This window comes from Dunckerocampus dactyliophorus, chromosome 21, assembly GCF_027744805.1.
Source record: "Dunckerocampus dactyliophorus isolate RoL2022-P2 chromosome 21, RoL_Ddac_1.1, whole genome shotgun sequence".
NCBI lineage: Eukaryota > Metazoa > Chordata > Actinopteri > Syngnathiformes > Syngnathidae > Dunckerocampus > Dunckerocampus dactyliophorus.
In genome coordinates this window covers 15642464-15655570 of record NC_072839.1, presented here as the reverse complement: position 1 = coordinate 15655570, position 13107 = coordinate 15642464, and the positions used below count along the sequence as shown (strand labels likewise).

The following is a 13107-nucleotide window of genomic DNA, read 5'->3' as shown; positions in this document are numbered from 1 at the left end:
AGGAATGTAACGATTACTGGTATTAATGATTAAACGCAGTAAAACTCTTGGCGGTGAGTATTAGTAGTATTTCAAATGAAAATGATCTTAAAACCGTGACTGATAACCGTACTTCATTAACTCACGGACCAGCGACATTGCTCATTTCCTGGAGAAGCAGCATCAGTTACGTTGTGTATCTCTCTCGCAAAGCACCAACTCTGATGTAAACAAAAGCTCTTGTTCTCAAAAATGGCGCGTGCAGCCCACAATGCATTGCACGGTCACGTGCGTGTCCTTTCGAGCTGCATAGGCAGCAAGCGTTCACAAGAGGGTACGCATGCGCAGTTTGCAAAGTTGTACTTGGCCATTCAACAATATCGTGCTAATTTTGGTCAATAATCATGATATGAAATATTGTTATATACCTAGTCAAATCTAATATATGAATTTATTTACTTTTACAATACACTAGGGGCCAATAAAGAAGCTGCAGATTGGAAATGTTCTTTAAAATACCCGTATTGGTGTGGCCATGTATTCACTTCAAATATCAAAACAAAAAAAAAGTTTTTAACTAAAAACCTGCTTAAATCAAAACTAGTCATTTCAAAGAGTGGAAAGCAATGGTATCATACAGTATTTACAATAAAATATGAATACATAGGTGAAAAATACATAACTGTCCATCAATAACTCTATTTTTTACTTTTTTGGAATATATTGTATGATGATAATTAATGTGAGAATTGCCAGGAAGTGCAGTGACAGTTTGAGGGGTTCCACAGAGCGCCATAGCAGGCCCACTGTCTTTCTAAGGTCAAACTAAAGGTCTTTAAGCTGCTTTACGTCAATCACACTCACATGAAATACGTCTGCAGTCATTGTGGCCTTGTCATTAAATAGAATATGGATGCGCTTTTTCACTTTCCTCAAAATGGGATTTTTGTGTTCAAGATTGGAGGGGAACCCTGTTTGTGCTGAAATGTGAACAAGCAAAACTCCCAGCAAGAAGAAGGTTGAAGTGATGACAGCATTGTGAAGATGAAAATGAACAATCATAGTGTGAGCTCATGTCTGCCTGCAGTCCAGAATAAAGATTGTTTGGATTGTTTGCTTGTGTTATTCAAGGAAAGCAAATCTCTGAACATTTGAGACAAAAGTACCCCAAGGACCGGCCCACTGAGCTGGGCTTCCTTCTGCTGCTTTGATTTCATGTGGAGGCTTCACGGAGGAGGCGGCGTAATGGACGTGCTGACCTGAGCGATGGATGGCCCCCCAGGGTCCTCTTTGGGCCATGCCACTCTTCTGGCCCGCGGCCTGGCTTATATCACCTTGGAGTGCACAGAGATGCTCACCGGGGCAGGGAGGACTTCTCTTAGCGGCGGCCTTCATCTTCACACAAACACAGAGAGCGCCACCTTGTCCAAGAGGCAGTGACACCCCCTCCCCTCCCCTCGCCTCCCCTCCTCCCTGGAGCACAGGATGCTGGAGGCGAGGCTGAGCGGGGCAGATAAGGCCGATGCTCTGCATGGGAAACTCTGCCCAGGCTTGAGCCTTTCAGCAGCTGTACGGGCCACTCCTGGCCCACAAGCAAAGAGTCTTTTATATTTAGACCTGCTCTGGTTGGTGGGCTCGGTGGTCCGACTGTGCCAGAGTCATCAAGAAGGATGTCCAAAGTGTGTTTGGATATAATTGGCTGTTTTTAGCACATCCTGTTTAAACAACAAGCATGCAAGTCAAGTCTTACCTGCCACATACACGTAAACAGATGCCTGCCTCTGGACTCGCTGGCGGTACCGGCAATTGAACGTCCCCGTGTGGTGGGCCCGGGCTCTGCCGAGCGTCAGGCGGCTGCAGTGGAGGTGCAGCGACTTGCCGCAGCGGGAGTGGCGCACGTGGACCTGATCCACAGGCACATCTGGGGGGAAAGACCAGGAGAGCTCCCAGCGACCCCTGCAGAAACACGCTCAACGTGCTAAGTTCACACGCTAAAACACTCACTGGCTGGACAAAAGTACTGGGACATGCCTCTCCATGGCTCAACGAGCCAATGAAGAATTGCAGTGTGGAAGAACACCTTTTCCATGCAAAACAAGTTCTCCAAGTGTGGCACAGTGAACATCTGGAAGGGATTTTTTTCACTTGCACACTGCAGGAAATAAAAATCCACTCTTATTTGCCTTTGACATGATGTTTTTCTTTATTTTTCTCAAGCTGCTGCACCTCACCCATACCTGTCAACATTTGCACTTGAAAAGAAGGGAAATTTTCCAAAAAATAAGGGAAATTGTGGTCTTTCCACCAGAGGACGGTGTGTGTGTGTGTGTGTGTCTGGCAGGATTTCTGGTGTAAAGACCTGACCTCCTACTCTGGTGCCACCGTGTTATTTTGCAGACGTGCTTTTATTTGGAAGGCCTGACTTTACCAGCTACAGGATGTGTTACGCCGATGTTGCCGGGAGAGTTGACAACTCCTCCATGTTTTCACTTCTTGGAGGGGTCATTGTCCCAATATATTTGCCCATAGTGACAATAAAAAAGGCCTAGTAGCCATTCCATCCCATGGTTATCTACCTGAAACTCACCTGCAGTTGAGCTGGAGGGTGTGGTTGACATCCAGGACCACCTGTCCAAGCGTCCCCTCCAGCACCGGCTCGCTGTATCTGCCTTTGCCCGCTTTGTCGCCGCCTTCCAAAGAGAAAAGTGTTTAGACACTGTCCTAAAAGTGACTATCAACTTGTACTGTTTATTTTCTAGGGTCATAGGTCAACCAGGTTTGGGGTTTGTGATGCTTTGGACGTCCCGCCACTGAGGAGGACAGTGGAACTGCATAAGCAGCGTCCCTGTTTATCTCCAATAAAAGCATTTCTCTGTCAGCGTTATTATTAATGAAGACAGACGAGACTGTCAGTCCACCTTTCCTTCCTCCAAACAACTCCTGATGTCAGAAACGTCTGTCCTAAAACGGTCCAGACAAGTTCCAGGAGGAGAACATCACGCTCAGCTTCATGTTCAATCAACACTGATGGCAGCTGAAAAGTCACTTTGTCACTTCCACCATTCATTCATTCACACACTCATTGTCTGCAATATGGCTCCCCATGGATGACCCATTCACAACCAACAGCTTACTCACACTTCCTATAGAGTAGCCTTTCCTCGGATTTCACCTCCTCACACGCGCACACAGCAGAAGAAATAGAACAGCAACAGTGCTGCATAGATTATAGCGAAGGTTTCCCACAAGCAGGTTAACTGCTGACTATTCAGGACTTTCGAGTAAACATTGAATATGAACATGGTTTTAAAAAGGCGATGTTTATACACAGCATACAATTGATCAGCTTTGAATGAGTTTAATCCACTTTAATTGCTGACTTTAAGAATTTAAAACAGATTCAATGTAAAAAAAATATAGTGGTAGCATTTCCACACACATTATGTAAAAAAAAAAACGTTTTCAAAGATATCTGTAGTATATGCACAATGATTATAATTATATTGAGGGTTTTCCACGTACAATTTCACAATTTCAGGATACGTGCAGACGATTCAAGAATTTAAAATCGCAACAAATATAGAAAAATGTGTATTTTTAAACATATTCACGTATGAATGTAAAGTGCTAAAAGGTGATGTTTGTATAGAGTACAGATGCATATACACGTAGAAGTGTTCAATGATGAGGGTTTTCCAGTGTGCGGCTGACTATTCAGGAATTTCAGACTAATATGAAAGATTTAATAAGGAAAATGTGATCTTGCTAAATATATATTTTCAAATAGAAAAAACGACATTTTAAAGTGCTAAAGGATGACATACACACGTCTGAGTTTTGACTTGTGATTTTAGTTTTGCATAGTTTCAAATATTAAGCCGCAAATATAAAGAAGATGTAGAAAGATACATTATCTATAAAATGGAAATATCTTTTCAACGTTTAAGCTTAAAGCCGACATGAACGTGTTTTTTTTTTATTTTGCATATTTCCTCCACATTTCTACATTCTAGGGTTAGGAAATATACCACGTGCACATAAATGAAAGCCAGAATTAACAAGCCTGCTTCTAAAAAAAAAATCAACTAAATTGTTTCCCTTAGTGAATGAATGTCCGGTGAACGAATGAATGAATGAATGAGTGAATGAAGACTGACCTTTGGCAAAGCCCGCGTACATTCCACAAAGCAGAAAGATGAGAAAGTTCATCCTGTGACTCCGCTGGAGGATGATGAGGATCGATGAGGAGGCGGCCGATGATGAGAAAGATGTTTCAGTAAAAGTCGAACTAAAGTAATCTTAATGAAGACACAATCTGCTCCTGAATGAATTCCTTTGAGCTTCTTGTGTTGGCCGCCGCATGAAGGAGATGAAGAAGATGAAGATGAAGCTGGAGGACCGGGCGGCTGTCTCTCTCTCTTTGGGACTCCAGTGTGAGGTTTTCCCATCGTTCAGGCTCCCGGCGTGGATTTATAGAGTTCCCACAGTGGGGCCACCGGATGGCGGGCTTCCGTGACGCAAACTGACACACCCACGCGCGCCACAACCCCCCCACTCTTTCACTTTAAATGCTGTCATTATTATTATCGAATAATCCTATTTATCTCATTCACAAGCAGCAAAGAGGAGGATTCCTCACTAATTAACATGGAAACATTATGGAGATGCTCTTGATAAAACACGAGTAAGATGGCTGTGGGGAAAAACACACAGTAATAATGTCTTTAAGTAGATAGTTTAAAATAATAGCCGCAATTTTACATTTTGTCAAATTTCTGTGTCGATTTTGTGAGAAATTGAAGGTGCATTTATTCATGCAGTGTTGCAATTGGCCACGAGAGGATGCTATCAGCTCAACGACACTTGATTGGAATAGTTTCGAATTCACACAGGAATTATTTTGTTATTAAATACTTTGACACAGTAAGTCGAGGAAAAGGCTTCTTGAGACGTCATCTGTACTTCTGTGTAGAAGGTGTCGGACGTTTCGCTCCTCATCCGAAGAGCTTCGTCAGCAAACTAATAAGTGCTGGTAGCTTAGGCCTTAAATACAGTAAGAGTGGGCGGAATTGGTGTGCCAACACCCTCCTCTTGGTTCGTTACACTAAGCCTGGGCGGAGCAGTGGTATAATCCTATCCTGTTATTCACACCTACGATAAAAGGGAAGTGTCGCTCCCTGAATTGGGTACAGTAATATTTTCGTCATTTAAACAAAGATTTCTACAAATTATTATGGAAGTCCGTCTCAGTCACTGTAAAAGGACATGAGACATAATTATGAGATTAAATGTCGAAATTATGAAATACACACTGCGCATGTGCCGACTGCCATGTGCGAATGTGACGAAGGCGGCACATGCACAATGTCTATCCATAATTTTGATTTCTCATGATTAGGACTTTTCTCATAATTATGGCTTTTTATCTCGTAATTTTGACTTTTTATATCATTGCGACTTTATCTCATAATTTCAATTTCTCATAATTATGACTTTTTATTTCATAATTTCGACTCTCTCATAATTTCGACTTTATCTCATAATTTTTTTTCTTTCAGTGGCCACGCCGGTCACTCTCCGTCCACCCCACGGTCCATCTCGACATTTCACGTATCAACTTATTGTCACCCCTGTGTAAGTAATGGTCTTTTTTTTTTTTTTTTTTTTTTACAAAATATTACTTATTGTTGTTGATTGGCTGGAAAAAAAATCACATGGTTACTTCGTGAAATTGTAAAAAAACATTCCTTCACCAGCAATTCAAAGAAGAGAGTGATGTCAGGCATATATTATTTATTATATAAGCATATTAAGGGCAATGTTGCCTTTATTTTGGAATGAGGTTAAGTTTCAATGATTGATGGCATTGATGGACAAAGGAAGAGTCAATGTCTCAGTGTCCACTTCACCACCCAATTGTATGATGATGACTGTACAAAAGCCAAGCTGCGTCACACCTGTCCTCTGCTTTGCTGATGGATCCAGTCAGTGAACTTCACCACCTGCGTGTACACGCCTGGACGGTTCTGCCTGGCGCAGCCTTCGCCCCAGCTCACGATGCCCGCCAGGAACCAGCGCCTGCCACGCTCCAGGCACACCAGTGGACCCCCCGAGTCACCCTGGAGGCCATGAAAACGCACAAAAGATATGCATTTACTACATGTTAAAGAAAGACATGAATGGAGATGAATACATCACAACATATCACAGCAAGCCTTAGATGCAGTGCAAATATGCCCCCTAGTGGCTGAAAGCAGCATAGGGGAAAATTTTTGTCAACTGGTAAAAGCACAAATTCTACAGGGGGCGCTAGTGAGCCAATGTTTGGCGAGGTCCCGTCTAGGACGTTGAAAATGGCAAAAATTTCTCTAGACCACACAAAACCTGTGAGTGTATGTTCATAAAAAATATTCGGAAATTATAATAGAAATCTTAAAAAAACATTTTTATTATGTAAAATATGTAATTTTATAAATCCAAAAATGAAAGTACATTTAGGAGCTTAAAAACTGAAGTATATTGACCAAAATGTAATTGAAAAATAGTTAAAATAATTTGAATATATACTCATCCAAATTAAACATATGTAAATACAAATATTGTTTTAATGTACACATTAAAAATAAATACATAGAAAAAAAGAAGTGTGATATAAAATAAATGGTTATTAAAAGCCTTGTTACAGTTGCTGCTCAGGCCATAAAAATCATCAGCACTCACCTGGCAAGCGTCCACCCCACCCTGCAGGTTCCCAGCGCAAAGCATTCTGGAAGTGACGGCGTCGTCGTAGAGCTTGTTGCATGTGTTTGTGTTTATGATCCTCACTGACGCTTCCTGCAAGCGTGTGGCCAGCTCACCTGCCGTGAAATTACAAATTGAATTTCTTTGAAAAGAAAAGACATTATAAAAAGGAGGACCATACCGTCCTCCATGAGGACGCCCCAGCCCGTGACATAGCAGCTGGTCCCTATGGTGAAGGCGTGCGAGGGAGCGGGGACACACACGGGCTGCACCAGGTCGTTGAAGAAGACAGGGGCGCTGAGCTCCAGAAGGGCGATGTCGTAGTCTGAGGTGAGCTGATCGTACCTGGGGTGAGGGAGGATGCGGCGGACGGGCCTGGCGGCAGCGCCTTTGCTCCCGGCGGTCATCACGCGCAGCCCCATGAAGGCCCGCCATGCACGTGGATCCGAGTACCTGCACGCACGAAGCGAGATGAAGGCGACGTGCACAGGTCAGGCAGGAGGCTCATTTCGAGTCTTACTTGATAGCCTCCGAGTCCTGGAAGCAGTGAGCAGCTGAGACTAGCCAGCGGCTGGCGAGCAGCGTGGCGCCGCAGATGTGACCGTAGCGCTCCATTTGAAGGCTCACCTGCCACGGCCATGAGCCTGGACCTGCGTCCGAGCCGCCCACTATCTTGGGACGCCTCCTGGGCCGCACGCCGCAGCCTGGGCAGCCAGCATGGATGAACATGGGGCTCAAAATGTTTGCTTGGTGTCTTTCCACTCACTCACCGCATCGCACTTCATCAGACCCGTCAAGGCAGTCTCTGACGCCATCACACTCGGGGTTGACCTTACTCACACACTTCCCGTTGGCACATTTGTAGGACGATGACGAGCAGCCTTTCAGGTCTGGAGAGAGGATGAAAGACACCTTCCACATAAACATAATCTTCTGTTTCGGGGCGGTCCAACTGTCGGACCAAAAAACAGCCCCCTGGTCGCACTTTGGACACCACTGTTCCACTTGATTAGGACTTACATGCTCTGGTGCAGTTCATCTCATCACTGCGGTCTTTGCAGTCCACCACGCCGTCACACACTGATGACTTGGCCAGACACACTTTGTTGGGGCACATGTGGTAACATGTACTTCCTGGAAACACACATTATATGATACATTTTTTTTGTTATTATAAAAACCCTCTGTTGCCACTCACTGCAGCTGCTCTCCTCACTGCTGTCTGCACACACGCTGGAACACGGGCTGCTTGGAGGCTGACAACGTCCATTACTGCACAACACCTCGCCAGGCCTGCACGACGCTGCATGCAAACACAGCGGCCATTATAACACTCCAGTCTGCACTATTATTAGATGCACATCTTACACTCCGGTGTGCACAATTATTAGATGCACATATTACACTCTGGTGTGCACAATTATTAGATGCACATATTACACTCTGGTGTGCACAATTTACAGAAAATGTATTTTTTTTTATTGATCCTTTTCATGCAAACTGCAAATCAGGTGTGCAAGCTTCTTCCACTGCATACTAAAAGATCAAAGGGATGTGTTGGCCATTTTCCTATTTTTTATTATGTTAAACAGGCTAAAAGCAATCCAATGTACAGTAAACGCTAAGAAGCTATATGTATTTAAAGGAAAACAGGTGATAAAGCATATTTTAATTTGCATTATTGACATTTCAGCTTTTTACGAGCCCCTGGGCCACACTTTGGACACCCCTGCTGTAGATGCTCCAATTAACACCTCTGCTAAATTCTCCGATAGTTGCAGGTTGGGTGGTCTACAAAAGCAAAATAACCGCCAGGGTCTGTAATTACCAAAACACACTGGCATTAGCAGCTGTGGCTGTAGGCAACCTCCTGATGCAGTTAAAAAAAAAATTAACTCCAAGATGACAAGATGACAGTAGCTGCATTTGTCTCCACCTTATTGAGACTCACAGCATTTGGCCTCATCACGTCCATCCGAGCAGTCTCTGACTCCGTCACACACGTTCCTTAAAGGGACGCAGCGTCCATCTCCACAGCGGAACTGACGAGGGCACGCTGCAATTATACAAGACACACATACACACACACACTAAACCACTTGTACTGTGCCTTGAAGTACAAAGTGCCAGGACGGGACTTACCAGCTTCTGCAGAGAAGGCCCGGTAGAGCAGATGGAAGCCTTTGTGAGTTAGGGATTCATCGGAGTGGAAGTGGATGGAGAGCGGAGACGAGTAGACTCGCCTTTTGCTGCTGTCTGACACAAGGTTGCACAGCCTGCAGCAGCCATATCGACCACTCATAAGTTCAAATAAATGCAAATAAAATAAACTATTATATTTTTATGGATTTATTCTTTTGAAACATTTTTGAAATGAATGTAGACATCCATGGCTCAAAGGGATGCACATTCCCCAACACTCATGCATGACTCACTTGACCCCCCCGATGTCCAGCCAGTCTTTCTCACAGCCGTCCGACGACTCCTGGATGTCCACGGTCACGATCGTCATGGAGATCAGGTATCCAGGCAACGGCGCCTATTAGAGACGAGGGAGCTTGAATGTGGGGGTGAGGGGGTTGGGGTGGGGGATATGTCGTACTTTTTTTTCCCTACTCACTCGTAGCACCCAGCTGCAGTCTATATTAGGAGGGTAGTGGGAGGGGTGGTAGGGGGAAGAAATAGAGCCATTCCAGGATGAAAGTGAGCCTCCACAACCTGTGGCGAAAGATGACCGCACAGATAATAGAAAAATAGTCAACATTGGGTACATGCTAGCACTCTGGCAGTGATTATTATTATTATTCCTCAAATGGCTCTGACCTGTTTTTGGGATGGCCTGGAAGTAGGCCTTAAAGATGGCGCCCTCCCTCTGTCGGCTGAAGGAGAAGGTGACCAGCATGACGTTCCCGGAGGAGGTCAGACTCATGGCGGCGGGAGAGCCCTGCACAGGCAGCCCACACCACCTGTGTCAACATAAAAAGCTGAAGATAAAGCATCATGGAAGCATGGAAGTAAACAACCCGAGCATACCTGGCAATGATCTTGTTCTGTAAAGGAAGCAGGAAGTCGTAGGCTGAGAGCTTGTGAGTGCCGCAGCTTCCCGGCGCGGCGCCGTGCAGGGCGAGGATGACCAGCCGCACCACGTGACCCGCCGGCACACGGAGACGCCATTGGTAGTACAGTTTTTTGGGACTGACGAGGCTCAGGGTACGGTTGACGCCGTATTTAGCGTACAGGTCAAAGGACATGGCTGGACAGGAGAGGAAGGCAGGAAACAACAGCCTTTCAGTTATTAAAGTTATTAATAGGCAGGAATTCTGGAACATTCTTGTGAATGAAACGTCACCTTGGAAGCCCAGCTGCCATTTCCCGCTATGTGGATTCTTAATCTTGCCGGATTTTTCTTCCAACTCGAAGTCATCAGGGTCCAAACCTACAAACAGCAAAACAATACAAATGTCAAAATTTGGAAAATTATATGGGAAGAAAATGGCTACTCAAGTACTATACATAAAAACAACACACAAAATTACTGCTTCTTGCCAAATAGTCCATCTGGCTGTCAATTTTAACAAAAAACATCAATGTGCTAATTAAATATATATTATGTTTTTAGTGCTGTCAAATGATTAACATTTTTAAACTGATTAATTAGGCTCGGTGTGGATTAATCATGATTATTCATTTTTAATCAATATTAATTGTGTTTCATAATTCTTTATGTTGGTCAACTGTTCCATTATTGGACTCAAATGCCCAAGGGAGGGGGCCAAGGTGCTGTTTAGCGTCCTCCATGTTAACTTGTTGCAGATCAACTGCCTGAAATGTATTGCCAGAGACGTTTCACTTAGTCATTCAGCATTGCAGATCGGCTAACTGCATTAAAATGTGTATTCAAATTAATAATGATTCATTAATGATTCATCCGCATTAACATGTCAACTTTGACAGCTCCTTTTTTTTTCTCTTTTAGTTCCTACCCAGCAGTTGTCGTGTAACGTCATCTTGCTCCAAGTAGTATCGCTGCTCGTGTCGGCCGTCCCACAGCACCTTGTTGCTGCCTGGAAGTCTGCGCTGCAGCCTCTCTGGGCGGGACCTGCGGATCGCCGTGGCGACGTGATGTGGGGCAGAGAATTGACTCCAGTAGAAGACATTGAGGCCTGATGCTCCTTCACTGCCGCAAACATCAACAGTGAATTTGTTTGTCACTCATGTTCTTAATCCACTAAGCGGACAAAAAGTATACAATGTTTGTGTATTTAACAGTACTGGGCTTCACAGCAGCGTACCTGAAGGCAGTAATCCCTGAGCGCAGGTAGTAAGAGCTCCACGGAGAGGACTTGTAGAGTTCTGAGAACTGTTGAAAGGACAAAACCAGCGATGAACTGAACTGGTGCTCAACTGCAGAGAGTACCGGCTGTCTATTAGGCAGGGGGCTGACAAAACGATATTTATACGATCATAAATACAAAAATACCCGCAGCTTTCCAGATGCCAGGTCTGTGACAAAAGCATGATTACTTTAGCATGACAAAAATATTAATATTTTTACATCATATACATCATACAGCGGCCAACTGGTACTACACTACATGGGTACTATACAAAAGTACTTAGTAGGTGTCTGTTACGGGCAAGGTGTAATAAATTGATGCAGTGTGTATTATTGTATGGGGTCTGGTATTTATATTTGAAAGGTATGTATGCTAATTAATTGGGGCATGGCATTTGCTCAAGCGGAGGCCTCTATTTGAAAAAAATAAATTTAACTAATTCATGCAAGAATTATGTGGACCACATCAAACTAAATACTAAACTATTGCGGAGACCCTACAGCGCTACATGATCCACTACAAGCTGATTACAGGTGCATTATGTCACAACTCTCCTGTACAGCTGGCCTTTTGCTCCAGAAATCCAAATCCTCCCTCTCACATCTCTGTCCAGGAACCCCACCCCCCCAGCCTCTCCTGTGCACAGACAATGTTGTCATTGAAGCCTTTCTGCTCGTCCTCACTGAGGACTGCCTGGGCCTTGTCTGCCTTACAAATGAAGGGCTTGTCCTCAACCCTGAAAGAGGGCCCGGACCCTGGGGGATATTCGGACCCCCTTGGACACACACACACACACACACACACACACACACACACACACAGCTAGCTCCTGTTTCAGCTTTACATTTAACACAGAAAACAGACAAAGCAAATGAGACAGACAAAAAAGGGGATTAGGCAGGTAAAAAAGGGGGCAGTGGTGTGGGGGCCTGGTTGTGTTTGTATAGCAACATTAGCTTCTAGTAAAGACGAATGCATACTTACGTAACGGTTTAATGCCTGAGCCTGCAGGTGGAACTGTGGCGAGGAGCAATCAGCGAGCTCCGAGGAGAAGCTCAGATTGGGGAACTCCACGCTGCATCCCAGGAAGAACACCGAGGAGGGCGGGGCTGCGAAGGGAGGGGAGTTCAGACAAACGTGCTGTCTAAGGAAGGAAGAAGGAAGAGCTGTACTCACACGTCAAGTAGTGGAGGGTGAATGCAATGACGGCAGTGCAGGAGAAGAATGGCAAGACAGTGAAAGCCCATTTCCTCCAGGAGATATGTGCAGGAGGTGTCACTGCCTCTTCCTCAGGCTGCGTGGTGGGCTCCTTCATGACCCCCTCTGCCTTCCATGCAGACACAAGAGCAGCACTCAAAGTGTGAACTCATCTCGGAGCTATGCAGGATTGGGGATGTGGGGGGTACTTTCCTATGGACCGTCTTGTCTGGGACTTATGAACAATCCAATTAAATCAAGACATTTGGAGATATATCCCTCATTTTACGTCAGCTATATGAATACAATGTGCACATTCCCATAGCACAAGAACACAGTGGTGTCTTACCTGTGCGGGAGCACGCCGATGCCCGAAAACACAGTACACTTGGCAGCTTCTGCTTTTGGGGAGAGTCTTCATAGCAGAGTCCCGTTTAGCTCCAAAGAGGCGATATGCAACAATACCTCAGGCATAGTAACGATTGAGGGAGAGGACCCCCCACCCCCCACACACAACCCCCCACCCTGGTGATTTCTTCTAGGGTGGGGGTGCAGAAATCCGAGCTGCAACGGGCATTCACTTGCTCCACTTTTTACCTGGGTGGCAGGTGTCACCCAGAGTCCCAGCATCCCGGCATGCATTGCCGGGGGGGGGGACAATGAGGCCACTATGAGGGGAGGGGAGGGGTGGGGAGCCATAGATATTGTGTGCAAACTTTCTCCATGTGTGGACTTTGTGGGGGCAAAGTGTCACAATTGTGGAAGCTTGAATGCTCCGCAGGGGCAACCGTCGAGACCTTGAATGACTAATCTGGCATCAAATGACTTCACTGGCTGCCAGCAGGAGGCGCTA

General features: G+C 45.1%; 2 protein-coding genes across 11 annotated transcripts in view; both read right to left on the bottom strand.

Annotated features, from left to right (window-relative positions):
* flt1 (fms related receptor tyrosine kinase 1) overlaps nucleotides 1-4412 on the bottom strand; it is a 29112-nt gene extending 24700 nt beyond the window's left edge. For 6 of the 10 annotated variants that reach the window (XR_008567314.1, XM_054765101.1, XM_054765102.1 and 3 more), the window contains exons 1-3: nucleotides 4137-4412; nucleotides 2567-2669; nucleotides 1730-1935 (exon numbers count right to left, since the gene is read on the bottom strand). Coding sequence is in view for 7 of the 10 variants with exons in the window: in XM_054765101.1 (XP_054621076.1) it covers nucleotides 1730-1935; nucleotides 2567-2669; nucleotides 4137-4188 (361 nt within the window). In the remaining 3 variants the exon portion in view is untranslated. Of the gene's footprint in view, nucleotides 1-112; nucleotides 1699-1729; nucleotides 1936-2566; nucleotides 2670-4136 lie in introns of those variants that run through there. The other 4 variants (XM_054765104.1, XM_054765107.1, XM_054765105.1 and 1 more) reach the window with 3 other exon arrangements.
* Nucleotides 4413-5683: 1271 nt separating this feature from the next.
* On the bottom strand, nucleotides 5684-12859 carry LOC129174210 (suppressor of tumorigenicity 14 protein). The gene is made up of 19 exons (XM_054765944.1): nucleotides 12604-12859; nucleotides 12234-12384; nucleotides 12042-12166; nucleotides 11013-11080; nucleotides 10704-10897; nucleotides 10070-10156; nucleotides 9754-9973; nucleotides 9544-9686; nucleotides 9341-9438; nucleotides 9156-9259; nucleotides 8863-8996; nucleotides 8672-8776; nucleotides 7919-8023; nucleotides 7741-7854; nucleotides 7491-7610; nucleotides 7241-7424; nucleotides 6902-7173; nucleotides 6700-6836; nucleotides 5684-6098 (listed from the first exon to the last, which is right to left on the bottom strand). The coding sequence occupies exons 1-19, from the start codon at nucleotides 12673-12675 to the stop codon at nucleotides 5931-5933; spliced, it is 2601 nt and encodes an 866-aa protein (XP_054621919.1). The 5' UTR covers nucleotides 12676-12859; the 3' UTR covers nucleotides 5684-5930.
* Nucleotides 12860-13107: the final 248 nt, after the last annotated feature.

What these genes read in the sequence shown, in the direction of transcription:
- LOC129174210 (XM_054765944.1), bottom strand. Translation starts at nt 12,675, where the DNA reads ATGAAGACTCTCCCCAAAAGCAGAAGCTGCCAAGTGTACTGTGTTTTC. An exon ending in ATCGGCGTGCTCCCGCACAG is followed by an intron (nt 12,385 to 12,603) that starts GTAAGACACCAC and finishes TCTGCATGGAAG; the next exon opens with GCAGAGGGGGTCATGAAGGA. An exon ending in CAGTGAGGAGAGCAGCTGCA is followed by an intron (nt 7,855 to 7,918) that starts GTGAGTGGCAAC and finishes GTGTGTTTCCAG; the next exon opens with GAAGTACATGTTACCACATG.